This window comes from Physeter macrocephalus, chromosome 19 (assembly GCF_002837175.3).
Source record: "Physeter macrocephalus isolate SW-GA chromosome 19, ASM283717v5, whole genome shotgun sequence".
Taxonomy (NCBI): domain Eukaryota; kingdom Metazoa; phylum Chordata; class Mammalia; order Artiodactyla; family Physeteridae; genus Physeter; species Physeter macrocephalus.
The window spans coordinates 38,247,661-38,260,133 of NC_041232.1; the positions used below are offsets into that span (position 1 = coordinate 38,247,661).

General features: G+C 36.5%; 1 protein-coding gene and 1 long non-coding RNA gene across 6 annotated transcripts in view; one reads left to right on the forward strand and one right to left on the reverse strand.

The window, feature by feature from the left end:
• OSBPL1A (oxysterol binding protein like 1A) overlaps positions 1-12,473 on the reverse strand; it is a 221,389-nt gene that overhangs the window by 147,203 nt on the left and 61,713 nt on the right. For all 5 annotated transcript variants that reach the window (XM_028480699.2, XM_028480698.2, XM_024121005.3 and 2 more), the window contains 6 exons: positions 9,717-9,778; positions 9,574-9,618; positions 8,654-8,727; positions 8,477-8,540; positions 2,976-3,074; positions 1,384-1,506 (listed from right to left, as the gene is read on the reverse strand). In XM_028480699.2, coding sequence (XP_028336500.1) covers positions 1,384-1,506; positions 2,976-3,074; positions 8,477-8,540; positions 8,654-8,727; positions 9,574-9,618; positions 9,717-9,778 — 467 coding nt within the window. The remainder of the gene's footprint in view (positions 1-1,383; positions 1,507-2,975; positions 3,075-8,476; positions 8,541-8,653; positions 8,728-9,573; positions 9,619-9,716; positions 9,779-12,473) is intronic.
• Positions 1-12,473, forward strand: part of LOC129391595 (uncharacterized) — a 53,657-nt gene that overhangs the window by 25,673 nt on the left and 15,511 nt on the right. The gene's annotated exons all lie outside the window — the stretch shown is intronic.

Below are 12,473 nucleotides of genomic sequence, written 5' to 3' on the forward strand. Positions count from 1 at the left end.
TTACCTGAACAGTTTTAATGTTATTTAGACGCTCTGGTAGATGTTACTTTTGCAAAGTTCACTGATCTGAAAATTATGTTTACGGCTGTCACCATAAACATATTCGGCCTTAAAATAGAAGAAGTGCTGGTAAAGCAACAGTCAACTACTGGGGAATGTCTTCAACAAAACATGGAAGGGCTCAAATTCTCTAATGTTCCATCATAAATTAAGATTAGGGATCAAAAGTGACAAAATCTCTTTCTTACTTTAAGGTTATAGGTCCCTAATAAAACTACTTAGGTATTAGCAAACTTAAATTCACTAAAGTTGTTGATTTAGAAACATTCAAATCCTGCAATAAATTCATTTCATTAAGAAAAAGATTACCAAATGTAAAATAGATAGCTAGTGGGAAGCAGCCGCACAGCACCGAGAGATCAGCTCGGTGCTTTGTGTCCACCTAGAGGGGTGGGAGGGAGATGCAAAAGGGAGGGGATATGGGGATATATGTATATGTATAGCTGATTCCCTTTGTTATACAGCAGAAACATACCACTGTAAAGCAATTATACTCCAATAAAAATGTTAAAAAAAAAGATTAAATTTAGTAGGCAAATCCATATGCTTTGACATAATTATTCAGATTGAAACACATCATCCTTTCGTAGTTCTAATTCTTCCAAACCCGTTCATTTAAAAGGTATAGCCAGGGGCTTCCCTGGTGGTGCAGTGGTTGAGAGTCCGACTGCCGATGCAGGGGACACACTCCGCAATGGGAGAGGCCACAGCAGTGAGAGGCCCGCGTACCGCAAAAAAAAAAAAAAAAAAGGTATAGCCAGAAAACTGATGCCAAGAAAAAAATACCTATTTCACTTCAATTACTTATGTTGGTATTTCTCTATGGATGAGGCATTGATGTCACTTCAGATGAGGGCCTCTCCATTCATTACTGATGCTTTACCTTACCTCTAATCAATGAAGTTACAGATTACAGGTGCTTTTAAATGATACTACAGATCAGGAAAGGTATCACTATGGTTGCATTATTTAAAGTCTGAAATATACGGTGAAGTCATAAAGGGCAGTAAGGCAAGCAATGCATGTCCCCCCTACTGGCGGCAGCTTTCAAAGACAATGACAATCTGATTACAACATAAAAATCTTAACCAAAAAAGATATACGCAGGCACATGCCTATCTTTAGAACCTATTTACCGAGATATCTGATAGTTATTACTGTAACAGAGACAGTGTAAGTAGCAAGAGAATATTACTGGAAAAGTAGTACTACTTCCACTGCTGTGAGAAATCTTAATTTCAAAACCTCATATTTAAAAAAAAAAAATTATTGGTAAAACCTGAGTGATAGAGTTGGGTATACAGGTCAGGTTTTCCTATTTACCTCTAAAGATTCCTTCAAGTCTACAGCAGAAACTGCATCTTCCTCTTCATCATCAGTCAACTGGTCCTGGGAACAGTAGTGAGTGCTGTAAGCAGAATGCTCTTCTATTGCTTCCAGCCAGTCCTGAAATAATACAAGGATTTAAATAAAAGTAAAACACACTTTTACTCAAAACAGATATTATGACAACAATCCGGGAAGAATAAAATGTACGTGGAGAAAAAAAAAAATATTACGGCCTCAAAAAAACAAAACAAAAAATTCCCAACAACAAAATAATGATGCAGGTCTCTTGTCCATGACATGTCTGGATAAAAAATTTTCCCAATACTTTAAAAAATACCATCTATAAATTTACATATTTCATATTAATACTGAAACACATTATAAAAACTAAACAATGGGTGGAGAATCTTGCACTTAGAATTATAGGTTCTCAACACTGTTGAATAAGTTACTGTATAAGATGCATCCAGAAACAATTTACCAACTTGCCATAAGAGCAAGACACTCAGACCGTTTTAAGAGAGGCAAAAATTACTCCGATGCTTTAACTTTTACTCTGTTTTTAAAAAATTAGTGGGACTTCCCTGGTGGTCCAGTGGGTAAGACTCCGCACTCCCAACGCAGGGAGCACGGGTTGGATCCCGGGTCAGGGAACTAGATCCCGCATGCATGCCGCAACTAAGAAGTCTGCGTGCCGCAACTAAGAAGTCTGCGTGCCACATCTAAAGATCCCACATGCCGCGACAAAGACCCAGTGCAGCCAAAATAAATAGATAAATAAAATAAATAAACAATAAATATTTTAAAAAATTAGTGATTTCACAAAAAGATGGAATGTTTGCCCTAAAAATATCTATCTTACTTCTACCTCATTTCTTGCAGCATTTTTCAGGGTCAAATCTTACCCTTTTATGAAATTTTGGGACAGTCACGTTTTGTACTGTTTAGGGTTCTCTGCAAGGCCAAAGTTAACCACTCTGGAAAACAGATCCTTTTAACCCCTTACATAATTTATAAAAAACAAGATAAGTCCATGAATACTGCTTTGATCTAAAGAGATATGGAGTCTCCATTAAATAACTACACAATGAATTTCTGTCACATCAATCCCAATTTCTTGCTTGCTGCTATTGTTCAGTCTACCACAAAGAAAGGCTGAGTCTACACTGTAATAAATTACAGTATAATTACACTGTAATAAATCAGAACACCTGGGCTGGAGCCAGGTTCTGTTACTTGCAAGCTGCATGAGCTTGAGAGGTCACTTCAATCTTAGTCATCAGTTTTCCTCACTTATAAATTCAGGGGTAGACTAAATAATCATTTAGGCTTTTTTCCAAAACTAGTGAGGGCCTCTTACATTCACAGAAGCAAAATTTTTTTTAAAAAAGAAGAACAGAAAATACCTGCAGGTACATGTTGATAAGGAATTAATTCCTAAGCCAAATTTCAAAAGTTTCATATAATCACTCCCGTTAAAAAGGTACAATCAACAAGATGTTAGATGCTAATATTGACCCTACCTTATATTCTTTATGTTCTTAAATGTTAAGTTTTATGAAAGATAAACGAATCCATAAAATTACCTCTCTCGTCTGCTGAAGGCTATTCTTAGGAACCCTGAAGCCATGAACAGTGTCATCAAAGCATTTAATAAAGAAGAGGCAGCTATCAGTGGGTTTTACCTTGGATATAAAGAAGTCAGTAAGACAACATCATTCATGCCCATAAAACAAAACCTTAAAATCATCTATACATAAAATTAACAATATTAACATGACAATAATACCCGAGTGAACATTTAAAATACTGAGAAAAATTGATACATTGGGAGTATCAAATGCACTGTAGCTCATCTACATCAAATCTGGCTTTCATATTCTTAGTTAATCAAAGTAAATACTAATAGTCCACTAGGTATGTAGTTTTCCTTTTATCCTATTAAATATAACATAGCATGCGCTTGGGCTATGAAGTCCTTTAAATACAAGAACTCCAATTTCTTATTCATGCCACTCTTCTGAAACTTTTGTTTGAGCTGAGTATAGAAAATGTTTGAACTGAGTGTAAAAGCAGGAGGAGTAGAAAAGGAAGAGCTGGAGTGTGAACAAGAGCTGGCCAACTCAATTGGGAGAGCAAGTTGCCTTGGAGGAAAGGAAACGAGGAGTTTTGCGAGCAAGCTCCCACCCCCAAGATTGTTCACCTGGAACTAGTACAGTCGCCAAGGGTGACACAACAGCATCAAGGGCATACCTGGACAACAGTCTGTCTTTGGAAATTAAGAAAGCAGAGCTGGGCAGCCATAAATACTAAAGAGAGTAGGGGAGTTGGCCAATGGAAAGAGACAGAGATGGGAATCCCAAACTCTGTCTTTTCACATCTCTTACTGATGTGCAAAATAGATTCCAAGCAGTCACTGAAATACAGACCAGAGCTGCCATCCAAGAAACAGAGTTTACAATCCAAACCCAGCCAAGAAAATGATCTAAAACAACGGAAATAACATTTAATGGAGAAAAATAAAGAATCCAGGATCTCCAGAACTTAACATTAAGGATACAATCCAAAATTACTTGACATATGAAGTAAAAAAGTGGACCACATTCTCAAAAGAAATCTAATTAAAAGGCAAAAAATGTCAGAATGGTTAATAGGGACCCAAATGTACACTACAAGAGACAGAAAATATAAAGATACAGCTAGGTTGAAAGTAACTAGATAGAAAAAGAGATGCTATGCAAACAGTAACCATAAGAAAGCCTGAGTGGTTATATTAATATCAAGCAAAATAGATTTCAAAACAAAATGCATTATTATAGGCGATAAAGAGGACCACCACATAATGCTAAAAGGGTAAATTAATCAGGAAGACAACAATCATAAATATGTATGTGATTAGTAACAGAGTGAGAAATAATTCTACAAGTATAGTTGGAGATTTAAACACCCTTCTCTCAGCAATTGATACAATTAGAAAAAAAAAAAGGCAGCAAAGACACAGAAGATCTGAACAACACTATCAACCATCATGACTAAATGTTTATAGGACATGACTCTCAAAAGTAGCAAAATACACATTATTTTCCAGTGCATTCTCTAGGATAATAATCCATATGTAGAGTCATCAAGCAAGTCTCAATAAATTTGACAAGATGGAAATCATATCGAAAATGTTCAATGACCAAAATGGAATTACATTATAAATCAAAAACACAGTAATTAGGAAAACCCCAATTATTTGGAAATTTAACAACACACTTCTAAACATTCACTGGTTCAAAGAAGAAATCATAATAGGAATTAGAAAATATTTTGAACTGGATGATAATTTGAATAATCTAAGCTTCAACCTTAAGAAACTATAAAAGAGCAAAGCAAGCCCAACACATGGAGAAATTATTTAAAATGAATTAAAAAATCAATGAAATAGCAAAAACAAGGGAAATATTTCAATGAAATCAAGAGCTGGTTCTTTGAAAGGATCAATAAAACTGATAAAGTGCTAGACAGACGGATCTAGGAAAAAAAGGACAACACAAATTACCAATATAAAAAGTAAAAAAGCATATAACACTACCTATCAGACAGACATTAAAAACATAATACGGGAATATTACTAACACTAAGTTTCATAACCCAGAAGAAAATGGACAAATTTCTTGAAAGGCAAAAATTACAAACACCAACCCAAAAAGAAACAGAAAATGTGAATAGCCCTAAAGCAACTGAAGGAATTAAATTTGTAACTACAGTCCTCCTCCACCCCCGCACTAAAACCTCCTGGCCCATGTGACTTCACAGGTGAATTCTATCAAGCATTTAAGGAAGCAGTAACCTAATCCTATACAAACTCTTCTAGAAAACTGAAAAGGAACATTTTCCAATTCATTATATGAAACTAGACAAAATATTACAGGAGAAATATAAACCAATATCCAGCATGAACAAAAAACCAAAAATTCTTAACAAAATATTAACGAACAATATATTAAAATGGTAATTTATCATAACCAACTGGGATTTGTCCCAGCAATATAAGATTGACTTTATTAACATCTTAAAGTCTATCAATACAACTAATCATACTAACAGAATGAGTAAAACCATATGATCATTTCAATAACATGGAAAATAACATTTAATAAAATTCCACAGATTTTCATAATGAGGGATCTCAGTAAACCAGGAAAGGAAAAAGAACTTACTCAACCAGATTAAGGGCTTCACATGTTCAAGCCCTAATCCCCAATGAAACTACATTTGGAGATAGGGCTTTATAAGAGGTAATTACGGTAAAATGAGATCATATGGGTGGAACTCTAATCCAGTATGACTGCTGTCCTTACAAGGAGAGGAAGAGAAAGTAGGGATGCCTGCACACAGAGAAAAAGTCATGTGAGGACAAAGCAAGGAGGCCACCACCTGCAAGCCAAGGAGAAAGGCCTCAGGAGAAACCGATGCCTCGGTGTCAGAGCTAAAACTATAAAACTCTTGTAAGAAAACTTGGGAAGAAAGCTCCATGGCATTGGACTTGGCAGTGGTTTCCTGAATGTGACACCAACAGCGCAAGTGACAAAAGAAAACACATAAACTGGACTATATTAAAAATAAAAACTTCTATGCATCAATGGACATTATCAGCAGAGTAAAAAGACAACCCATGAAACTGGAGACAATATGTACAAATCACGTATCTGATAAGGGGTTAATATCCAGAATATACAAAGAACTCCTGCAACTCAACACCAACAAGAAAAAAAAACTGATTAAAAAATGGGCAAGAGATTTAAACAGACATTTCTCCAAAAACAACATACAAATGGTCAATAAGTACATGGAAAAATGGTCAACATCACTTGTCATCAGGGAAATGGAAATCAAACTACAATTAGATAGTACCTCATACCTATTAGAATGGCAAACAAACAAACAAAACCCACAGGGAAAAAAAGTGTTGTGGTGAGGTTGTGGAGAAATTGGAGCACTACTGGTTTGAATGTAAAATGGTGCAGATGTTATGGAAAACTATGGAAGTTCCTTAAAAAATTAAAAATAGAACTACCATATGACCCACCAATTCCACGTCTAGGTATATATATCCAGAAGAAGTGAAAGCAGGATCTTGGCAAGACATTTTCACTCCCGTGTTCATAGCAGCATTATTCACAGTAACCAAAAGGTGGAAGCAACTCAAAATATCCATTGATAGAGGAATGGATAAAGAAAATGTGGTCTATGCATAACAATGGAATATTATTCAGCCTTAAAAAAAGAAATCCTGTCACATGTTACAACATGGATGAACCTTGAGGACATTATGCTAAGTGAAATAAGCCAGACAAATACTGTATAATTCCACTCACGTGAGGTATCTAAAGTAGTCAAAAGCATGGAAACAGAAAGTAGAATGGTGGTTGCCGGGGGTGGGGTACTGGAAATAGAGAGGAGCTATTCAATGGGTATCAAGTTTCAGTTCTGCAAGATGAAAAAGTTCTAGAGACCTACTGTACAACAAGTGAACAGAGTTAACGCTACTGAATTTAAAAATGGTTAAGATGGTAAGTTGTATGTGTATTTTACCACAATTAAACAAAATTTATAGGTGTAAACACCTGTATTAGAAAAGAAAAAAAGTCTCAAATCAATAACCTAAGCTTCTACCTTAAGAGTCTAGAAAGTGAACAAAGCCTGCTTCATAGTAGTCACTGAATGTCTGTTACCCTGTATCAATATGGATTCATAAATGTAGCCTCTAAGTAGACACTTATACAAGAAGCAAAAGTTACAAAACAAGGTGAAGCATAACACAGCAGAAGCTATCAATTCTAAAAAAGCTAAAAACCGGGAAATTTTAAAAGGGTGAGGGAGCAACTTGTTTAATTTTTTCTTTTAAGATAGACAAACATTAGTGTTAAATAAATGAATCAAAAGCTGGAACAGAAGAGAATGGCCGGGACTGCATTAACAGAAGAAACGAGAAGATGAGACGGCTAAGACTAGAGAGCGGTTCCCTGGCCCTCTGGTCTAATGCAAAGGGAGGAAGGGGAGCGAGGACACTAAGGGACCAGCATGTGTAAGGAGGCCTGAGTGCAGGGGCAGGTGACTGAGCCTGTGACGGCCCAAGGGCGATGCTGCTGGTCCTCCGGGAGTTCACACGGAAAGGCAGGGGCTGTGTTCTAAAGAGCGGGTGCACCGCCGTGGCATGTTGACAACCCTAAAGAACTTGAAGCAGCAAGCAAAAAAGTATGTCTAGGCTCCAGTCTTAGACTAATCTCAAAGGAGGAAATATTCTTTCTCCTGGCTGGTAAAAGCAAAACAGCCAGAAGTGAATATGGAGAACCTAAAAATCCCAATTTTGATATAGGCTTTAAATTTTACCACCAGAAAAATTTCCATTTTCCAGATTTACCCATGTACAAATACACACACACCTACACATATATATGTAGATATGTATATGCATGCATTATGTGTGAATATATACACATACATATGTATATACATACACATACAAAATGGTAAAAGTTCTGTATAAATGTTTTTGGATCATGCATCTCTTATTCCACAATACGTAGAGATTTTTTTTTAACTTGATTATATTTTTTAAATGGAATTCCACAACTTTACTTGTTCTCAAATAAAAACATATACAGTCATCCCTCGGTATCTGTGGGGGGATTGGTTCCAGGACACCTGAAGGATACCAAAATCCACGGAAGCACAAGGTCCTTATATAAAATGGCATAATATTTGCATACAACCTATGCACATCCTCCTGCTTACTTTAAATCATCTCTAGATTACTTATAATACCTAATACAATGTAAATGCTATGTAAATAGTTGCTGGTGCACGGCAAATTCAAATTTTGCCTTTTGGAACTTTCTGGAATTCCTTTTCCTATATAGTTTTGATCCAGAGTTGGTTGAATTAGCAGATGCAGAACTCGCAGACACGGAGGGCCAACTCAACTGCACAAGTGCCTTCTACCCCAAGATTTTACAAGGCAGCTTATACCAATGATTTAGGGCAACCACTTGCAGGACTGATTTCACAGTTTAAGCAAAAGATGCATGTGTCATCCTACCGTGCATACTGCTTGAGTTAGGTGTTTGCATCCCTGGCGATAAATATTATGGACTGCATCGGGCCTTCAAAATAAATATAAATTATCAAGGCAAGAGGAAAAGAGATTAGTGAAAACTTTTAATCATTCAAAATTTAGATGCTGAAATTCAACAAGTATTAGGATCATAATACTTACTGTTTCCTATACCATGAGAGGACTCCATGTTCTAACACTACCCAGAATAATCTCCAGCCAAAAAATCTTGAACTCTAAGGGAAAAATAACAAAGATTTTTCCAAGTTGATACATCTAGATTCAAATACTTGACTGATAAAAAGTAATTACGTTATGACAGTTCTATCTGAGCCTTTCATCCGGACAGTACCACTGCACACTCCAAAATGAACAAACATGAACTGAGGAACTGGGTGCAGAAATGAAAACATACTACTACAGGGTGACAGGAACAGAAGAAATGCCATATTGGTAAGATCAACGATGAACACAGTTTATAGTTCTGACAATACTGCGCAAGGATATTTATAGGAAATGTATCAGTTGTGGGCTTCAAAGACAATTTCCTCAAAGGCCTGAATGAGTTTCTAAAAAAAGAGAATTATCCTAAATTTTATACAATATAAACATACATGTACATAAATATATAGAAGGAGCAGTTACAAATGCAGAAGAAACTATATGCTCCAAAATAGTTAATTCTAGAAAACAACTGAACTCCAAAAAGCAAAGAAATTTTTAGAACCAGAAAGATTTTATATGTGTGCTCTGTGACAATTCAAATATTAAATTCCTCCTGAGTCCTCCATGGATCAATGTTCGTAACAAAGGTGATACTGTAACCCTATGCTTAAGTAAGAAAAAAAAAATCCCTCCACTCTTCTCTCTACAAACTTGGTCACCTAAAAGTGTTAGACCAACAGTTAATTGCTACAATCACTGGATGCCTAATAAAGTCCAGCAGTATAAAAATGGTTTACATAAGATCGAATAATTATTAAATCACATATATTTCAGAAAATAATGAAAAAGAGTTTTAACAAGAGAGCACCTGAGAATCTTTTTTCCAGTTTTATAATTAAAAAACCATCCCAACCTACCTTCCAGAGAGGGCCTTCGTATCGTTTCAGTGCTTTGTAAATGACCTATCGGAAAAACATGTTTTCATTAAAAGCGCATCTATGTATTTCAAGAATTCAAAATTTTTTTCTACATTATATAAATGTAATCCATTACCACATACCTTATTACCAACAAGAACGTGTTTCATTTCAGCACCCTGGGCAAGATCAAGAGGTTTCTGATCTGTGTAAAATACAAGGAAAAAAGCCATCAAGAGCTTAATTCTACTATAAAATTGATGCTTGTATTGTAGCACATAATATTCTTTCATTATTCCATCAACTACACCCCAAATCACCGACCTGAAGCTGCCATCTCAATTCTTTACAGCATCCTTTTCAGTAATTATTAAGCCAGCAAATCAAACTAAACTTTGAACACTCTGTACAGGTTTTGTGATCTTTCAAGCTTTCTTGCCTTAAGTCACTGTATCAGTTTCCTATGGCTGTTGTAACAAATTACGACATACTTAACTGGTTTAAAACAATACAAATTATTCTCTTACAGTTCGGAAGGTCAGAAATCTACAGTCAGTTTCACTGGGCTAATAATCAAGGTGTTGGCAGGGCTGCCTTCCTCTGGAGGCTCTTGAGGAGAACCTGTTCCCTTGCCTTTTCCAGAGGTCCCCTACATCCCCTTGATTCGTGGTCCCTCCCTCCATCTTCAAAGTGCATCATTCCAATCTCTGCTTCCACGCTTACATTTTTCTCCCTCAATATTCTGATCCTCCTGCCTCCTCCCCCAAAAGGAAGGACCCTTGTGATTACACCGGGCCCACCTAGAGAATTCAAGATTATCTCGGTATCTCAAGATACTTAACTAATCACATCATTGGGGGAGTATTATTCAGCCACCACAGCTGCTCTTAAACTCCCTCACTGGAGAACAGGTAGCAGAGACAACTCACAGAGTAACGGTGTGATGGTCCACAATTGAGGACAAAAGGAAAAAGTGGTAACTGAGAATGAAACCAGCAAGGTATCATGGTAACTTTCTCAAGCCTACACATGCAAGCACTCTACGTTTTTCCAAACAACAAAAACGCAATTTGTTTGTAAGTTATTTACCGAGTTCTGAAGTGAGCAGGACACTATATGAAGGATGCAAACTAAAAAAATAATCGTCTCATAACCTCAAAGAGCTTCTAATTACTAGAGAAACAAAAGCTACACATAAAAATTTAAAACAAAAGACCCAGCCCTTTCATGATAACATATCAGACTGGAACTCTGGAACTCTATTTATGCAGTAAGGTGATAACATTCTATCAAATAACCTTTTAATAAATACCAAACACCTGGTACATGTTGGACAATTTCTTGTAAAACTATCTCCTAATGAGAGTCTATTATGTGTCAATTAATAGTTTAGGCACTGGGGATTCAGTAGTGAACATGACTGAAAAAACTGGGTGGGGGGAGGCGTAGAAAAAGAGAAAGACAGACAACTTAATAAAAAAAGGATATAGCAAATAAACCATGGTATGCCAACATTTTTAAGTGAATGTTCTGAGAGAATGACTGGGATACCACTTTAGATTGGAGACTGGGGGACTGATCAATGAAAGCCTCTCTCTGAGAGAGGGATGTTTAAGCTGAAAGGAAGGATCCAGCCTTGTGAGAATATAGGGGAAGGGCACTGCAAGCAGAGGGAACAGCTGATGCAAAGGCCCTGAGGAAGCAACAATTAGGTAGGCAAGAGAGAAAGGCAAAGGAAGAAAGAAACCACATCATCCAAGGCCTCTGTGGGTCAGACCTTTGTGAACCAGTACAAGGAGTTTGGGTTTTATTCTAAATACGATGGAAAGCCACTGAAAGGTTTTAGGTAAAAGAGTAGCATGATCTGACTTATGCTTCAAAGTCTGTTGAAGTGTTAAAAGAACTTAATCGGAACATCTGGGGAAATGTGAACTTTGGCTGTTTGATGATTTTGAGAAATTATAAAATTATTAATAGGATAATGCCATTGTGGCTATGTCTTTAAATAGCTCTACTGAGAATTCACACACCATACAATTTACTCATGTAAAGTGTACAATTCAGTGGTTTTTAGAATATTCACAGAGTTGTGCAACTATCACATGGTCATGGTGTTTTTTTTAAAAGGAGACCTTATACAAATGTACTTAAATATTTATAGCCAAAATAAGATGACATCGGGGGAGTGGCCATTATTGACAATTCCTGAAAGAGGGTGACGAGTACATCAATTATACTATTCTGTTTTTTAAGCTTTGATAATTTCAGTAATAAAAAGTAAAAAAAAAAAAAAGAAAAAAAAAAGATCACTGCAGCTACTATGGAAAAACCCTGTAAATGTGGGCAAGAGAAAAGAAGGGATACAAGTTACAAAGCAATAGCAAAGGTCCAGGTGAAATATACTGGTGATATACAAACAGCTCATGCAGCTCAATATCAAAAAACAAACCCAATCAAAAAATGGGAAGAAGACCTAAACAGACATTTCTCTAAAGAAGACATACAAATGGCCAAGAGGCACATGAAAAGATGCTCAACATCACTAATTACTAGAGAAAAAGATGCTCAACATCACTAATTACTAGAGAAAAAGATGCTCAACATCACTAATTACTAGAGAAATACAAATCAAAACTACAATGAGGTATTATCTCACACCAGTCAGAGTAGCCATCACCAAATAATCTACAAACAGTAAATGCTGGAGAGGGGGTGGAGAAAAGGAAACCCTCCCACACTGTTGGTGGGAATGTAACTTGGTAGAGCCACTATGGAGAACAGTATGGAGGTTCCTTAAAAAACTAAAAAGAGGGCTTCCCTGGTGGCGCAGTGGTTGAGAATCCGCCTGCCGATGCAGGGGACACGGGTTCGTGCCCCGGTCTGGGAAGATCCCACATGCC